General features: G+C 39.2%; 1 protein-coding gene across 1 annotated transcript in view; it reads left to right on the top strand.

The window, feature by feature from the left end:
• STXBP5 (syntaxin binding protein 5) overlaps positions 1–17,093 on the top strand; it is a 153,155-nt gene that overhangs the window by 38,680 nt on the left and 97,382 nt on the right. Inside the window, exons 5-7 of the mRNA XM_081094310.1 lie at positions 649–783; positions 3,311–3,374; positions 11,240–11,323. Coding sequence (XP_080950436.1) covers positions 649–783; positions 3,311–3,374; positions 11,240–11,323 — 283 coding nt within the window. The remainder of the gene's footprint in view (positions 1–648; positions 784–3,310; positions 3,375–11,239; positions 11,324–17,093) is intronic.

The following is a 17,093-nucleotide window of genomic DNA, read 5'->3' as shown; positions in this document are numbered from 1 at the left end:
GAAACAAATTTGAAACACATAGTTGGCCCTATGTATCCATAGGTTCTGTATCCACAGGTTTTACATCTGCAAATTCAACCAACTGCAGATCTAAAATATTTGGGAAAGAAAAAGGCCTACAATGGTTGTTGCATCAGTACTGAACATGTACAGACTTTTTTTCTTGTTATTCTCTAAACAATACGGTATAATAGCCATTTACATAGCATTTACATTGTTAAGTATTATAAGTAATCTAGAGGTGATTTAAAATATACAAGATAATTTGTGTAGGTTATACACAAATGTGCCATTTTATATAAGGTCAACCATGGATTTTGGTATCCTCAGGGAATTGGTTGCAGGATCCCTCAAGGATACTGAGGGATAACTGCTCTAACTACAAACTTGTCTTCTTTCTATTATGCCATGCTGTCTATTTACTGTAAGGCCTTTGAATCAGCGTAAGTTTAATTAGCATAATTAAATATTAATCATAATGAGTAGATAAATTTTATGGCTTATAATATAATTAAATATTAATCACAATGGTTGTATATCATTTTTTGCTTTCCATAAGTTACATATATCATGATTAACTCTTTAATACAATTAATAAAATATACCAGGCATCTTTAAAAAATTTTTTAAATATATGTTCTCTTGCAGGGTTACATTTTGCCATTTGCCTTTCCAGAGTAAATGGCTCTATGTGGGCACTGAACGAGGTAACATACATATTGTCAATGTGGAGTCCTTCACACTCTCAGGCTACGTCATTATGTGGAATAAAGCCATTGAACTGTGAGTTTGAGCCAATCTTATATATCTAAAAGTATCAGTACCATAGCTGATATTTTATAATAGCTAGTCATTGAATTCATATTGCATTAAATATCTGTCAGACATTCTTGATATTAAATATAGATTAGTCTTTTGTAAGTATTGTCCTGTTGGTACTTTGTACATTTAAATACTTTATATATAGGGGTGGGCAAAAGTAGGATTATAGTTGTGAGTATATGAAACAAATATTATTTTCTTTTATTATTATTTATCAGTTATTGTACTATTTTCCATACAAACAACTGTAGATATATATATATATATATATACACACTTATTATATATGCATGTGTTCACATATGTATAAACTGTAGCACAAGTTTAATAAAAAATTATTCTTATTAAGTGAAAACAGTCTTCTTTTTATCTTTTTTTTATCACCATTTATCTCCTCTGCCCTCTTGCATCTCTACCCACCCCACCCCCACAATCATGTCTACGTCCATGTCCAAGAGTGCTCTATTTTTTTTAATCTTGTAATTTTTTTTATTTTATATGCTTGTCATGCCTAAGTTGATTTTATGTCTCACTAATGTGTTGACACAGATGTTTGTAAAACACTGATCTAAACTACTACTTGATATCTATACTAATAAAAGCCTAGGTGGTCCTCGAGCCCTCGTGTGTGACGTTGTCACAAGATGGCTGCCACAAGATGGCTGCACGCACAGCAGAGACGGGGCCCAGTGGCCGCTCTGTGTGGTGAGGCCTGGGAGTCCCATGGCTCCGTGCGGCGCGGAGGAGGCCGGTCCCGGCATCTCCGCTGCCTTGTGCAGAGAAGGTGGGTCCCAGTGGACGAGGCGGGTCGAGGCAGGAGAGGGCAGTTGTGGGTGATCAGGCCGGCAGGAGAGGGCAGTTGGGGGCAATTAGAGCAGCAGGGGAGGGCAGTTGGGGGCGATCAGGCTGACAGGAGAGCAGTTAGGCATCAATCGGGCCAGTAGGGGAGCGGTTAGGATGCAATCAGGCTGGCAAGCAGAAGCGGTTAGGGGCAATCAGGCAGGCAGGCAGGCATGCGAGCGGTTAGGAGCCAGCGGTCCTGGATTGTGAGAGGGATATCCCAGATTAGAGAGGGTACAGGCTGGGCTCAGGGACAACCCCCCATCCTGTGCACAAATTTCGTGCACCGGGCCTCTAGTATTTTAATAATTAGCAAATGTAGTCTAAATGTTTGCCATGTAACATTGCAAAATTAATTTGACAGTTTTCCTTAATTTTGATATAGTGATGATTGTTTTCATTTTACAATAACAGCAACAAAAACTGGACGAGCTAAAGGGCCTTAAGAATTTTAACTTTTAGTTCTAACTTTTCTTTTCACTCTTGTCTTAGAATCTTATCTTTGCATTTTATCTTTGTTTTTTTTCTTACCTAATTTAGACATAAAAATTTATGAAAATCAGCAAGATTCATTTTCATTTTGTTTTGTTTTGTTTTTCTTTTTAAACAAATAGATCTAAATTTTTACACTCCACAACTTTATATCACTTTGACATGGTGATAAATTTGTGGCATCTCTCTTAACTAGTGTGTGTAGCTGTAATAGCGAATCAAGCCTGGTTTTCCTTCTTGTGGCAGGAACATTATTATCATACTAGAGGCCTGGTGCACAAAATTCGTGCATGGGGTCCCTAGGCCTGGCCAGCAATCAGGGCCTATCAGATTCCCCACCTCCCTGCCTCTCCACCTCCGCATTTTCTTCTCTCCTCGCTGCCTGCACACCACCACTCCCGAGGATACACTTTGCATATTAGCCTTTTATATATATAGATACCAGTCCCTTGATACAAGGTGTGGGTTTTCTTGGTCTGCTGTTTGCGTTGACCACAGCATCTGGTGGGTAGTTCTGGTGTAGGTGTCTGTGTGGTTTCACAAATGGCTCTCATGAAGTAGACTGGTCTTTCAACCCTGGAGTTTATAAATAGAGAAATGCTTATTCATGCAGTATAGGCCTCAGTTCAGCTACATTTTTATCTGCATGACTTATTTTTTCTGAGCAAGTATAGGTGGCATTACTTTTGTTGATTTATTTTTTAAGATAATATAATTTTTCCTACTTTTTGTCTAACTATGGAACTGGATAAGATGCCCTAATTGGAGGCTACATTTAAGTAAAATAAGATTGCAATATTTTAGATGCTGCTTTATTTAAAAATATTAACTCTGAGAATTCTACCATGAGAATAGATTTTCTGTCCTCTAATACTAAATTGAAGATTCTTTTCTATACCCAAAGTACTTATGTTTATCCAAATTAATTAATTGTAAATTTTTCTTATATCAACTTAACAGTCACTATGTTTTTTCTGATTTCTATTTCGATTCATATCAAGAGCTAAATATCTGTTATTGATCACTTACTGAAACATTTATATCTTTTATAAATATATCTTTATTTTTCATTCATTATTCTTATTGTGATGAATATATAATTGTATTGAAAATTTTAGCTGACACAAAAAAATCTTATTAACTTTTTCTTTTCTAGGTCATCTAAGTCTCACCCAGGACCTATTGTCCATATAAGTGATAATCCAATGGATGAAGGAAAGGTAGAATTTTTTCTAAAATATATATTTATTGACCTAAATGTATGAATTTTGATATATTTTTAATATGCAAACTATTCAAGACACACCTTGCAAAGTTGAGGTTACTAACAAAGGTTATGTCCCTTGTTTGTACATTATGAAGAGCAAGTGAAAGAATTGGAATAATTTACAATTTTAAAGAACAACAAAAGAACCTTAAAACAAGTTTAATAGAAGCAATTAAAGGTTATTAACTTATTTTTGGCTCATTTAAAATATTTTCCCAGATTTTCTCATAATCCTCACAAAAACTGTTTTCTTTTGGTTTTGAATTTGTTTTAGCACTTTAGTTATACAGTTTTTGTAGCAGTTACTATAAAATCACATGTTAGAGTTGTTTCTATATCTTATCTTCCGTAAGTTTTTCTTTATAAATAGATTGTCTGTGATTGATCTCTCCCCCTTCACCACATCCTCCTCTACCTTCCCTCTGAGGTTTGATGGTCTGATCAATGATTCTCTGTCTCTGGTTCTCTTTTTGTCCATCAGTTTATGTTGTTCATTATATTCCACAAATGAGTAAGATCATGTGATATTTATATTTCTCCAACTGATTTATTTCACTTAGCATAATGCTCTCCAGGTCGATCCATGCTGTTGGAAATGGTAGGAGTTCCTTTTTATAGCAGCGTAGTATTCCATTGTGTAGATGCACCACAGTTGTTTAATCTACTCATCTGCTGATGGGCACTTAGGCTGTTTCCAAATCTTAGCTATTGTAAATTGTGCTGCTGTGATCATAGGGGTGCATATATCCTTTCGATTGGTATTTCTGTTTTCTTGGGATATATTCCTACAAGTGGGATCACTGGGTCAAATGGGAGTTCCATTTTTAGTTTTTTGAGGAAACTCCATACTGTTTTCCACAGTGGCTGCACCAGTCTGCATTCCCACCAGCAGTGCATGAGGGTTCCTTTTTCTCCGCATTCTCTCCAGCACTTGTTTGTTGATTTGTTGATGATAGCCATTTTGACAGGTGTGAGATGATACCTTGTAGTTTTGATTTGCATCTCTCGTATGATTTGTGACTTTGAACATGTTTTCATATGTCTCTTGGTCTTCTTTAGAAAAGTATCCATTGCCTATTTTTTGATTGGGTTGTTTATCTTCCTTTTGTTAAGTTGTATATATTCCCTGTAAGTTTTGGAGATTAAACCCTTATTGGAGATAACATTGGTAAATATGTTCTCCCATGCATTAGGCTTTCTTGTTGTTTTATTGATGGTTTCTTTTGCTGTGCAGAAGCTTTTTATTTTGATGTAGTCCCATTTGTTTATTTTCTCTTTAGTTTCCATTGCCCTAGGACAGTGATGGCGAACCTATGACATGCGTGTCAGAGGTGACATGTGAACTCATTTTTTTGGTTGATTTTTCTTTGTTAAATGGCATTTAAATATATAAAATAAATATCAAAAATATAAGTCTTTGTTTTACTATGGTTGCAAATATCAAAAAATTTCTATATGTGACACGGCACCAGAGTTAAGTTAGGGTTTTTCAAAATGCTGACACGCCGAGCTCAAAAGGTTCGCCATCACTGCCCTAGGAGCTGTATCGATGAAGATATTGCTTCGGCATATGTCTGAGATTTTGCTGCCTGTGGATTCCTCTAAGATTTTTATGGTTTCCTGTCTTATGTTTAAGTCCTTTATCCATTTTGAGTTTATTTTTGTGTATGGTGTAAGTTGGTGGTCTAGTTTCATTTTTTTACACGTATCTGTCCAATTTTCCCAACACCATTTATTGAACAGACTGCCTTGATTCCATTGTATGCTCTTCCCTCTGTCAAATATTAATTAAGCATAGTGGTTTGGGTGGATTCCATTAGTCTATATGTCTGTACTTGTGCCAGTACCAGGCAGTTTTGAGAACAGTGTCTTTGTAATACAGCTTGATATCTGGTATATCTCATACTTTGTTCTTCTTTCTCAGGATTTCTGTAGCTATTCGGGGCCTTTTTTTTATTCCAGATGAATTTTTGGAGAGTTCGTTCTAGGTCTGTGAAATATGCCATAGGTATTTTAATGCGGAGTGCATTGAATTTATAGATTGCTTTGGGGTGAGGGCACGAGTGAGGGGTGGGTGGGCAATGGGGGGGATAAGGACTCATATGTAATACCTTAAAAAAAAAGAAAAAAATTTCAATTGACTACTTTCCAAATGAAAAAAAAATTGTGAGAAGAAAAAAAATAGCTTAGATTAATAATGTAGAAATTTTTAAAAAATTTATTTAAGTTTTTATACTTAGGAGCCAGTTTTATGCAAGCAGTATCTAGCTGTTGTTAATTTAATTTTGTTAAATATATATAAAGATAATAAAAATTTCTTTTCCATGAATTTCTACTTCCTAATCCAACCTATCTTTCAGGTAGTTCTATTTAAAGATAGAATGTCTGTGTATATAAATTTATGATGTTAACCTATGTAAAATACCAGGAAATTTGTAACTGTCAGAAATCAGTGAAATGAAATTTAGAAATTTTGTGAAGAATTTTTCCCAGGTTTTTCCTTTCCTCAATTAGTGGGAGTGGTCAAGCCTATAGTTGTTTAACACTGTTCTCTTATTTGTCACTGGGAAAACAAAGGGTAGCTGTATTATTTGGAGTTAGCTTATATTTATATATAAAACTAGAGGCCCAGTGCACAAAAATTTGTGCACTCAGGGGGGGGATGGGGGGGCTCCCTCAGCCCGGCCTGTGCCCTCTCGAAGTCTGGGACGCCTCGGGAGATAACGACCTGCTGGCTTAGGTCTGCTCCCGGGTGGCAGAGGGCAGGCCCAATCCCTAGGTGCAGCCCCTGGTCGGGCTCAGAGCAGGGCCGATTGGGGAGTTGGGGTGCCGCCCCCTGTCATGCACAGAGCAGGGCGATCAGGAGGTTGTGATGCCAACCTCAGTCACGCTCAGGGTAGGGCCGATTGGGGGGTTGGGGCACCGTCCCCTGTCACACTCAAGGCAGGGTCGATGGGGAGGTTGTGGCGCCACCCCCTGTCACGCACAGAGCAGGGCCAATCAGGGGGTTGGGGCACTGACCCCTGTCACTCACAGAGCAGGGCCCATCAGGGGGGTTGGAGCTCCGTACCCTGTCACGCACAGAGCATGGCCAATCGGGGTTGGGGCGCTGCCCCCTGTCACGCACAGAGCAGGTCCCATCAGGGGGTTGGGGCGCCGCCCTCTATCACCCACAGAGCAGGGGGTTGGGGCGCCGCCACTGTCACACTCAGGGCAGGGCCGATGGGGAGGTTATGGCTCTACCCCGTCACACACAGAGCAGGGCCCGTTGTGGGGAGGGGGCGTTGGGGCGCCGCACCCTGTCACACACAGAGCCGCAGGGTGATCAGGGGGTTGGGGAGCTCCCCCCTATCAGGCACAGAGCAGGGCTGATGAGGGGGTTGGGGCGCCTTCCCCTGTCACGAACAGAGCAGGGTGGATAGGGAGGTTGTGGCCCCGCCCCCTGTCACACACAGAGCTGCAGGGTGATCAGGGGGTTTGGGCGCTGCCCCGTCACGCTGATCCCGGTGCTGGGAGGCATATTACCCTTTTACTATATAGGGTAGAGGCCTGGTGCACGGGTGGCTGCCTCCCACATGTACCCCTCTGAGGATTAAGCCTGCAACTGAGGCATGTGCCCTGAATAGGAATCCAACAGGCTACCTCTCGGTTCGTGGATCAATGCTCAACCACTGAGCAACACTGGCTGGTTCCTACCCTCATTTTAAGACTCAGATTAGATAATTTTTTTCATGATATTTTCCCAGATAATTCTGAAAGAAATGCTTTCTCCCACTTCTAAATTTGCTAGCACCTTATTTGTGTAAGCTTTACAGTATTTACCACATACTGCCTTGGATTATAAATGTGTGTATATGTGAACTCGAGAAAACTTTGTGAACACAGAGATAATATTTATGCGGATTTATATTTCACATATGCTCAAAATATAGTGTAAATAGTAACTGCTCAATATAATCTTAATTCATTGCGAAAATAAATTATGTATAACTGTGTATATCATCCTCACTTTTTGAAACTTGCATTATATTAATTCTCCTTAGTTCCCGGAGCTAATCCCATTCAACATTTTTGAAATATTAAGATGCTAGAATAGATTATATTGACTGCCATTTATTGAATTTTACTTTGTGTCAGGCACTATGCTGACACATTATATACACTGTTTCATTTGATCCTCCCAGCAAATTTAAGTGAGATATCTTCCTTGTTTTACAGATGATCAGGCAGAAATTTTAGGGTATTATGTGGTCAAGAGATACAAAGTTAGATATTGGTGGAGCTGGGATTTTGAACACTGATTTCTCTGATTTCAACTCCAGAGTCCTCTCCATTGTACTGTATTTTCTCTGTAATATATAGATCAGTTATTGATGTAGAGAGCTGTATGCATGGTCAGTATATGCACTGATGCTTTTTATGAGAGAACTAGAGGCCCCGTGCATGAATTAGTGCACCAGTGGAGTCCCTTGGCCTGTCTTGTGGGATCAGGCCAAAAACTGCTCTCTGACATCCCCCGAAGGGTCCCCGATTGTGAGAGGGCACAGGCCAGGCCAAGGGACCCCACTAGTGCCAATCGGGGCTGGGTAGAGACGCGGGAGGTTGGCCAGCTGGGGAGGGACCACGGGAGTGCTCCAGAGCGTGTCCAGCTTGTCTCGCTCAGTCCCAATCAGCCAGACCCCAGCAGCAAGCTAACCTACCGGTTGGTGTGTCTGCCCCCCGGTGTTCAGTGCATGTCATAGCAACTGGTCGACCTGTCTACTGTCTGCCCTGTGGTGGTCAGTGCACATCATAGTGAGCGGTTGAGCGGCCTTAGCATATCATTAGCTTATTACGCTTTGATTGGTTGAATGGCTGACCGGTCAGCCGGACACTTAGCATGTTAGGCTTTTATTATATAGAATAATTAGAAGGAAACTAGTCAACACTACATAAATTACTTAACATCTCTGAGTTATAAAATATTTTAGTAGGAATAAGCATTGAAAGAATCTTCCAAGCAAGTTTAACATGTTAAGCGCCTAGCCTTATTGTCTTCCGGACAGAAAGTATAGTGTCAGTCACCGGTGACTGACTGGGCGCTTAACGTGTTAAGTACTGTACTTTTAGCCCCTCTATTTTTTAATACTTAGGAAATGATGGGGATAAAAGTCTAACCGGTTGGCACAGATTTCTTAGTTTCTTAGGATGTTAGATCTGACTCGAAGGGTTAAAGTTTATTATAACCCTTTTATGCTTCTAAGATGTGGAGGGGCAACATTATTAAAGTTACATGGCTACTAAATGGCACATCTGAGAGCTTAGTGCTGAACAGTCGAGTGCTGTTTACACCGTACATCAATTCTTAAGTTTTATCTTTTTTTGTCTCTTTTTATTTCTGAAGTTTTCTTCCCCCATCAGAAAGTGACATAATTACATATCCAAGATATTTGGAAGGACTAGGAAAAGGTAAAGGAAACAAATACCAGTTTTTCCTAGAAAGTGTGTGTGTGTGTGTGTGTGTGTGTGTGTGTGTGTGTATATATATATATATATATATATATATATATATATATATATATATAGTAGCCTGGGTTACAGAAATTAACTGTACTCCCTACCATGGTGGGAAAACCTCTTTTGTTAGCCTCAATGACTGGCTCCTACAAGTGCACTGTAGACTGAAATCTACTAAATTGCTATTTCATTAAAATTACTGGTTCTTCCTCAAACTTTGTTCATATCTCAGATTACATGAATGGTTATCAACTACCTACTAATTACTTATGCATTCATTAAACAACTAGTTAAGTGTCTAACATGTATTAAGCCGCTATTAGAGACATATAGATGAAATGCATGTACTAGTATAGGAGTTGTTGCATCTCTGTTTTTCTAGAGGAATTGGGTAGGCTTACCCAAGGAAGCAACTAAACTGATACTTAAAAATGAGTGGAACATTCTATAAAAGGGGGAGGAGCTCTAAGCAGAGGGAATACTGAAATTTGGAAAATACTAAGTCAGTGATGGCAAACCTGTGACACGCAAACTCATTTTTTTGGTTGATTTTTCTTTGTTAAATGGCATTTATATATATATATGTGTGTGTGTATATATATATATAAAATATCAAAAATATAAGTCTTTGTTTTACTATGGTTGCAAATATCAAAAAATTTCTATATGTGACATGGCACCAGAGTTAAGTTAGGGTTTTTCAAAATGCTGACACGCCGAGCTCAAAAGGTTCGCCATCACTGTACTAGGTGGACAGCAGAAGTTGGATAAGCAGCAGACAGTTTATAAGGCAAGAACATGCATTCCATTCTGAAATTTATTCATTCACGAAGATTTATTAAGTATCTACAATGGATCAGTCCCTGTGTCTTACGTAAGAAGTACAGTGGTGAATAAGATAAAATCAATCCTTCCTTAAATAGACCAGTTTCATTATCTGAAAGAGAATTCAGGTAAGACAAGGGCCATTATTATATTGTGTGGTGACCCTTCAGATTAAAAATAGTACAGAGTACTGTTGGAGCACATAGGAAAGGCATTGACTTACATTTGGTAGGTCAAGGAAGGCTTCACAGAGGAAGTGAGTGATAGCTCAGAGGATATCTGAAGAGTTAGTAGGATTAGTCTGGCAGAACATGACATTCAAGTAGAGTGTCCCAGGTAGAAAGACAGCATGCGCAAAGGCTCCAGGGTAAGAGAGAGCATGAGCTAAAAGATGGTCTAGAGTGTATTGGGTACTATGTGTGGTAATGGATAAAGCTGGAGAGGTAAGCAGAAGACAGACCATGATGAATCTTGTAAGTCATTTTTAGTTTGGACTTTATCCTAAAAAAGTTTTAAATAAAAGCACATATGACATGATCAGGTTTGCATTTTAGAACTATTACTCTAACTACAATATGGAATGGGTTAAAAAAGGGGGCAAGACTTGGAATCAGGTAGAGTAAGAGACCAGAAAAGAGATCTTTGTGTCTTATTTTCCAGTTATAGTTGACATACAGTATTATATCCACTTAGTTTCAGGTGTACAACGTAGTAATTCTACATTTATATACATTATAAAGTGATCATCCCAGAGATTTTGTGTCTTGGAGTAAGGTATTGGAGGTGGAGGAAAGTAAGTTAGAGAGATGATAGAATGTAATTTTAAAATTATTTGATGATTTTACCTGATGGGGGTTGGGGGAAGCAGTTACCATGACCCCAAGATTTTTGTCTGAGCAACTTAATGAATGTTGAGATAAAAAATGGTGAGAGAGACACTGTAACCAGAGAATACCAGAGGAAGATAGGGAAGAAAATAATGAATTCACTTTGGATACATTTACTTTGAGGTTCGTCTTGAGTAGATAAGTGGAGATGTGGCCACTGGAATTATATGAGTCTAAATCTCATGAGAAGGATCTAGGCTGGATATAATTTAGAACTAATTAATATGTAGATAAATAAATGAGATTACCTGATAATATGTTGAATTACGAAAGTTTGTGAACTTTAAAGCACATACAAATGTTAACTTGTATTGCTAATTTATTATAGTAATTAAAATGTACACTGAGGACTTCAAAATGGTAGTTTTCTTTCTCAAAAAACTTGTATGATATATATTGAGTCCCTAATCATAAAATGCATATAAATATGAAATATAGTATTCTCATTTGTGATCTATGTGATTAGTAATTAACAATGCAGATGTTTAATTATATTATAATTTTATATTGGATGCATATTAATGATAATTGTTATCTTTCTTGTCAGAAAATAAATGCTTCATATGATTACTAGCATTCCTAGGTAATGTGGCATTTTCTTTTATTACAGCTTTTGATTGGCTTTGAATCTGGAACAGTAGTTTTATGGGACCTCAAATCAAAAAAAGGCGACTACAGATACACATATGATGAGGTAATAACATTTTTTTTAATCAAAAGATGTTGTCATTTCTCTAGTTCAGAGCAGCTTTTCTAAGAACTTGCTGATTTTAGTTTAGGCAACCTTTATAACTGCAATAAAACACACCACATTTTTTTTCTATAATAGATAATATATTCACATAGCTCAAAAGATATAAAAAAAAATCTCTTTCCCACTCCTGTCATCTGGCCATTCAATTCTCTTACCCCAGGTACTAGTGTTACCAATTTTTCATGTATTTTTGCAGAGTTATTCTATACATTTACAAGCCAATTAATAAACATTGTATTTTTATCTTATACAAATGATTGTAATACGCTGTAGACCAAGCATGTCAAACTCAAAGGCTAACACCAGCCAAATAAACAAGATTTAAGTTTATGTGGGTTGCAAAAAACCAAAAGCTTCAATTTTTGTTTTAAATATATTCTTAGTGATTTCAGAGAGGAAGGGAGAGGAAGAGAGAGAGAATAATTAATGATGAGAGAGAATCATTGATCAGCTGCCTCCTGCATGCCTTCCCCTAGGGATCAAGCTGGCAACCCAGGCATGTGCTCTTGACTGGAACTGAACCTGGAACCTTTCAGTCCACAGGCCGACACTATCCACTGAGCAAAATTGGCTAGGGCAAAAGCTTCAATTTTCATAGAAACGTAGGTTTATTTCTATAGAGACATGCTGAATACAAAGGGCTGAAATAAATGAGTAATCGTTAATGTAAAATAATAGAACATTTTAATAAAAATTAATATTTTTTTCTTGAACATTAACTTACCAGACACTGAATAACTGCATAAATTAATAAGCGTAATGCAAATAAACCTATTTTTCTTGTTCTCCAAAAGCAAAATATTTCCTGTTGTGCACACCAAACAAGTCAGTGCAAGACTAACAACATGGCAATCAGCTGCAAAAATATTCGCTGCTAGTATTCGTGGAGAGAAATGGTGCGCCTGCGTGTAAGACGCATAAGGGAAATGAATGCAATACGATTATAGTAATCAGTCATTAGTGAACTTTGTAGTTTGTTACTAATACTAGAGGCTCGATGCATGGATTTGTGCACTGGTGGGGTCCCTCGGCCTGGCCTATGGGGATTGGACCAAACCAGCTCTCCCACATCCCCCAAGGGGTCCTGGATTGTGAGAGGGCGGTTCACGGGTGATGCACCCCAGAATCGGGCTCCCTCTCTGGTTCAGGGTGCGTCACCCAAGAACCGCAGCTACCAATTAACCGCAGCTCGGAAGCTCCTGCATTGAGCGTCTGCCCCCTGGTGGTCAGTGCACATCATAGTTACCAGTCAGACAGTTGCTTAGGCTTTTATATATATAGATTATGTATATAGAATACTGTAAAAACTAACTTATGAAATTTTTATTAAAATGTTTCTTATGTACTGTTATATTGGCTGGGCTGTTTGACATGCTTGCTGTAGACATTTATTGTTGCTTGTTTTAAGACCCAAATATGGATTGATAATTCATTCAGTGCTCTAAGCACTTACCTTATTATTTATGTGAGAATAATAAACAAAACTAGACTTTTTCAGTATTGAAATCAAAGTCTACATAATAAAAGTAATTCTTTTAAGTTCTTTTAAACTGTAGACCTCTCCTCCCTCTTTTATTTTTTTAATATATTTTTATTGATTTCAGAGATGAAGGGAGAGGGAGAGAGAAATAGAAACATCAATGATGTGAGAGAATCATTGATCGCTGCCTCCTTCACGCCCCCTACTGGGGATGGAGCCCACAACCCGGGCATGTGCCCTTGACTGGAATCGGACCTGGGATCCTCCAGTCCACAGGCCAATGCTCTATCCACTGAGCCAAACCAGCGAGGGCTCTCTTCTCTTTTTTTACTTCCTTACCTTATTTCTTCTTTTTTTGCCATTTGTTGAAGATAGTCTCCCAAAGAATGGGTTTTTCTGGCTGCATGCTATTGTGTTTAACCTATTTTTAACCCTCATATATCCTGTAAATTGGATAGTTTACTGAGACTTGATTAAACTCAGGTTCATTTTTCACTTTTAGCAAGATTACTTTATAGATAATGCTGTTGCTCTTCTATCCGATGGAATGTTAGTTTGTGTGATATTAGAAGTCAGTGACATTCAAGGTCTAGATATATTACTGCAGAGTGGTAATTCGTGCCTGTTTAAAATCTTAATAGAGAAAAAAACTGTAAATCACTTAATATTCAATATGTAATTTATCAACTATCTTACAAAATGTATTTTTCAGTAATTATCATGTTCAATTATACAGTGTTACTGCTGTCTCCCATCTGTAGTGGAACTAATATTGAAATGTTTAAAAGTTAAGATGCTAGGGCCAAAACTATACAATTTAATGGATTATTCATAGATTCAAGAAATAATTCATTCAGTGCTCTAAGCACTTACCTTATTATTTGATTATGTGAGAATAATAAACAAAACTAGACCTTATTCAGTATTGAAATCAGTCTACATAATAAAATTAATTCTTTTTATTTTATCATTTTGTTCATATTTTTCTAAGGGTTTTAGCTACAGTATATGATTAACACTAGGAATCAATGTTGCTTTTGAATTGAATATTGAATAAATTTATTTTCTAGGAGAACAGAAATTGTTTTTTGTGTAAGTCTGCTAAAATGTTAATCAGTATATATATAATGTGAGAGCAGCTATACCATGATGTATAAAACTTTTAGTGTTAAGTGATTCTAATAATACTGATTAATTTTCAAAACCAGCATGTAGGGAATTTATTTAATTTTGCCTTTATTTTGAGTTGGTGAGTGTAAAATTTGATAAATAGCCAGTTCTCTTTCTAGAATATTATTTTTCAAGATGTCCTCTTATTTTATATGAATAGGAGAAAGCATCATATGTACTACTTTTATCAAGCCTAATAATTAGATATTACTTTCTAAAGAATGTCTCAGAGTAGACAGTTCTTTTATTTGTTTTTTTAAATATTATCAAGGATAAAAAACTGAGGTTCTTAATTTATTAACTGCTTCATGAGCGTTTTTATAGTTAAGATTTTTTTGTTTTGTTAGTACATCTTTTAAAGAACTTTTGGAATTTTATATACTGCTCCTTTGTGGCTTATTCCAATAGCTATATCATCTTACCTCCTTCTCTCCATTTTTTGCCCTCTACCCTGAATTCATCTTTTCCAACAACTTTTGAACATCACTCATTTATTTGCTCTTCTCCTTTCCATTTATTCTGCCCCTGATCGCTTTCCTTATCCATTTCTCTTAATCATTTCTATCTGTAGTTTTCTGTGTTATCTTTTCAAAATGAAGTTACCTGTTTAGAATCTCCTGGAAATTTTATATTCTCTTGGAAAAAAAAAAAAAAAAGCCAACTTACACACAAAATTTCTCAACCCCACGTAATCCTTTTTACTTTATATCTCATATCTTCTCCAATGAATTATTCAGATTTGCTCCAAATTAATCTTTTAATTCTGAGCATGTGACAGATTTGGTTAATGAGATTTGTTATTTCTATTTTGTTAACACAAATTACTATTTCATTTTCCTAAGAACACTAATGAAAAGGTATAATTGTATGATTTATACATATACTAGGGCCCAATGCACGAATTCATGCACGGGTGGGGTCTGGCCGCCTGCCCCGAATGGGGGCCGATTGGGGCTGGGCCAGCACGGGGGAGGGGATGCAGGAGGTTGGCCCCAGATCGGGTGGGAAAGCTGATTGGGGCCAGGCCGGCCAGGGTGAGGGGCCATGGGAGGTTGGCCGGCCCTGCCCTTGATCGGGGTTGTAGGGGTTGATCAAGGGCTGGGCCGGCCTTGGGGAGGGGCTGCGGGAGGTTGGGGGGTGATCGGGCTGCTTGGCCACCGCAATGCAAGTCATAGCGACCAGTCCAGTTGCTTAACTTTTATATATATAGATAATTTATGTGGCATTTATTATACACATAAACATACATACATACATAAAATGCTATATATATATATATATACTACATAAGAATATATAATAACCCCTGGAGAGTGTTGCTAAATGGTTTCAGTGTCAGTTCCCAGACCAAAGGGTTGAGGGCTTGATTCCAGGTCAAGGGCATGTACTTGGGTTGCAGATTTGATCCCCAATCCCAGTAAGGGGCCCATGCAGGAGGCAGCCAATTGATGTGTCTCTCTCACATCAATGTCTCTCTCTCTCTCTCTCTCTCTCTCTCTCTCTCTCTCTCTCTCTCTCTCTCCCTCTCCCTCTCCCTCTCCCTCTCTCTCCCCCCTCCCTTCTCTTTCCAGCCCTCCCTCCCTCTCTCTCCTCTAAAAAAATCAATGGAAAAAATATCCTGGATTGAGGATTAGCAAAAAATAAAATAATTTAAAAGAACCCTAGCTGGTTGCTCAGTGGTTAGAGTGTTGGCCTGCAGACCCAAGGGTCCCAGGTTCAATTCTGGTCAAGTGCATGCACCTCACTTGTAGGCTCCTGACCAGCCCGGGCCCTGGTCAGGGCACGTGCAGGAGGCAACCAGTTGTTGTGTTTCTCTCACATGGATATTTTTCTCTCTCTCTTTCCCTGTCTCTTCCACTCTCTCTAAAAATCAATGGAAAAATATCCTCAAGTGAGGATTAAAAAAAAATTAAAGTAATCCTATCTAATAATAGACAAACATGGTAATTAACCATACCTCCGACACACTTCCCATTGGCCAATCCGGGCAATATGCAAATTAACTGCCAACCAAGATGGCGGCCGGCAGCCAGGCAGCTGAAGCGAACAGGAGGCTTGCTTGCTCCAGTGATGGAGGAAGCCAAGGTTCCCCGCCTGCCGCTGCCGGCCTCTGAGCTGCACTGTAAGAAACAGTGTTGCAATTATAGAAGCTAAACAAACCCCAGAAACCTGCTTTCAGCCAGCCGGGCCTCAGAGCTGGAGTTGCAACAGTGTTTCAATTATATAAGGTAAATAAACCTCAGATACCTGCTTTCAGCAGCCAAGGCCTCAAGCTGGAGCTGGCCTCAGAGCTAAAGCCGGCTCTCAGCTCCAGTGACAGCCATAGAAGGTAAATAAATCCAAGAATAAAAAAAAGAAAGAAAAAACGGAGAGGTTGGGAGCTTCAGTCGCCCGCCAGCCTGAAAATGGCCCTCAGCCCCTCACCCAGACTGGCCAGGCACCCCAGTGGGGACCCCCACCCTGAAGGGGGTGTGACCAGCTGCAAACAGCCATCATCCTCTCATCCAGGCTGGCCAGGCACCCAAGCGGGACCCCCGCCCTGATCTGGAACACCCTTCAGGGAAAACCAGCCGGCCCCCACCTGTGCACCAGGCCTCTATCCTATATAGTAAAAGGGTAATATGCAAACTGACCCTAACAGCAGAAGGATTGGGAATGACTGGTCACTATGACACACACTGACCACCAGGGGGCAGACGCTCAATGCAGGAGCTGCCCTCTGTGGTAAGGGCGCTCTCACATGGGAGGAGCTCTGCTCAGCCACAAGCCAGGCTGATGGCTGCCAGTACAGCGGTGGTGGTGGGAGCCTCTCCTGCCTCCTCAGCAGCGCTAAGGATGTCCGACTGCAGTTTAGGCCTACTCCCCGCTGGCAAGTGGACATCCCCTGAGGGCTGCCGGGCTGCCAGAGGGATGTCTGATTGCCATCTTAGGCCCAATCCCCCAGGAGAGCAGGCCTAAGTCAGCAGGTGGTCATCCCCCAAGGGGTCCCAGACTGCGAGAGGGCACAGGCCAGGCTAAGGGACTCCCCCTTCCCCCTGAGTGCACAAATTTTTGTGAACC

The sequence above is a fragment of the Myotis nattereri genome (assembly GCF_964212035.1).
Source record: "Myotis nattereri genome assembly, chromosome: 6".
NCBI lineage: Eukaryota > Metazoa > Chordata > Mammalia > Chiroptera > Vespertilionidae > Myotis > Myotis nattereri.
The sequence above is the reverse complement of the archived record's forward strand: the minus strand, read 5'-3'. Positions and strand labels throughout refer to the sequence as shown.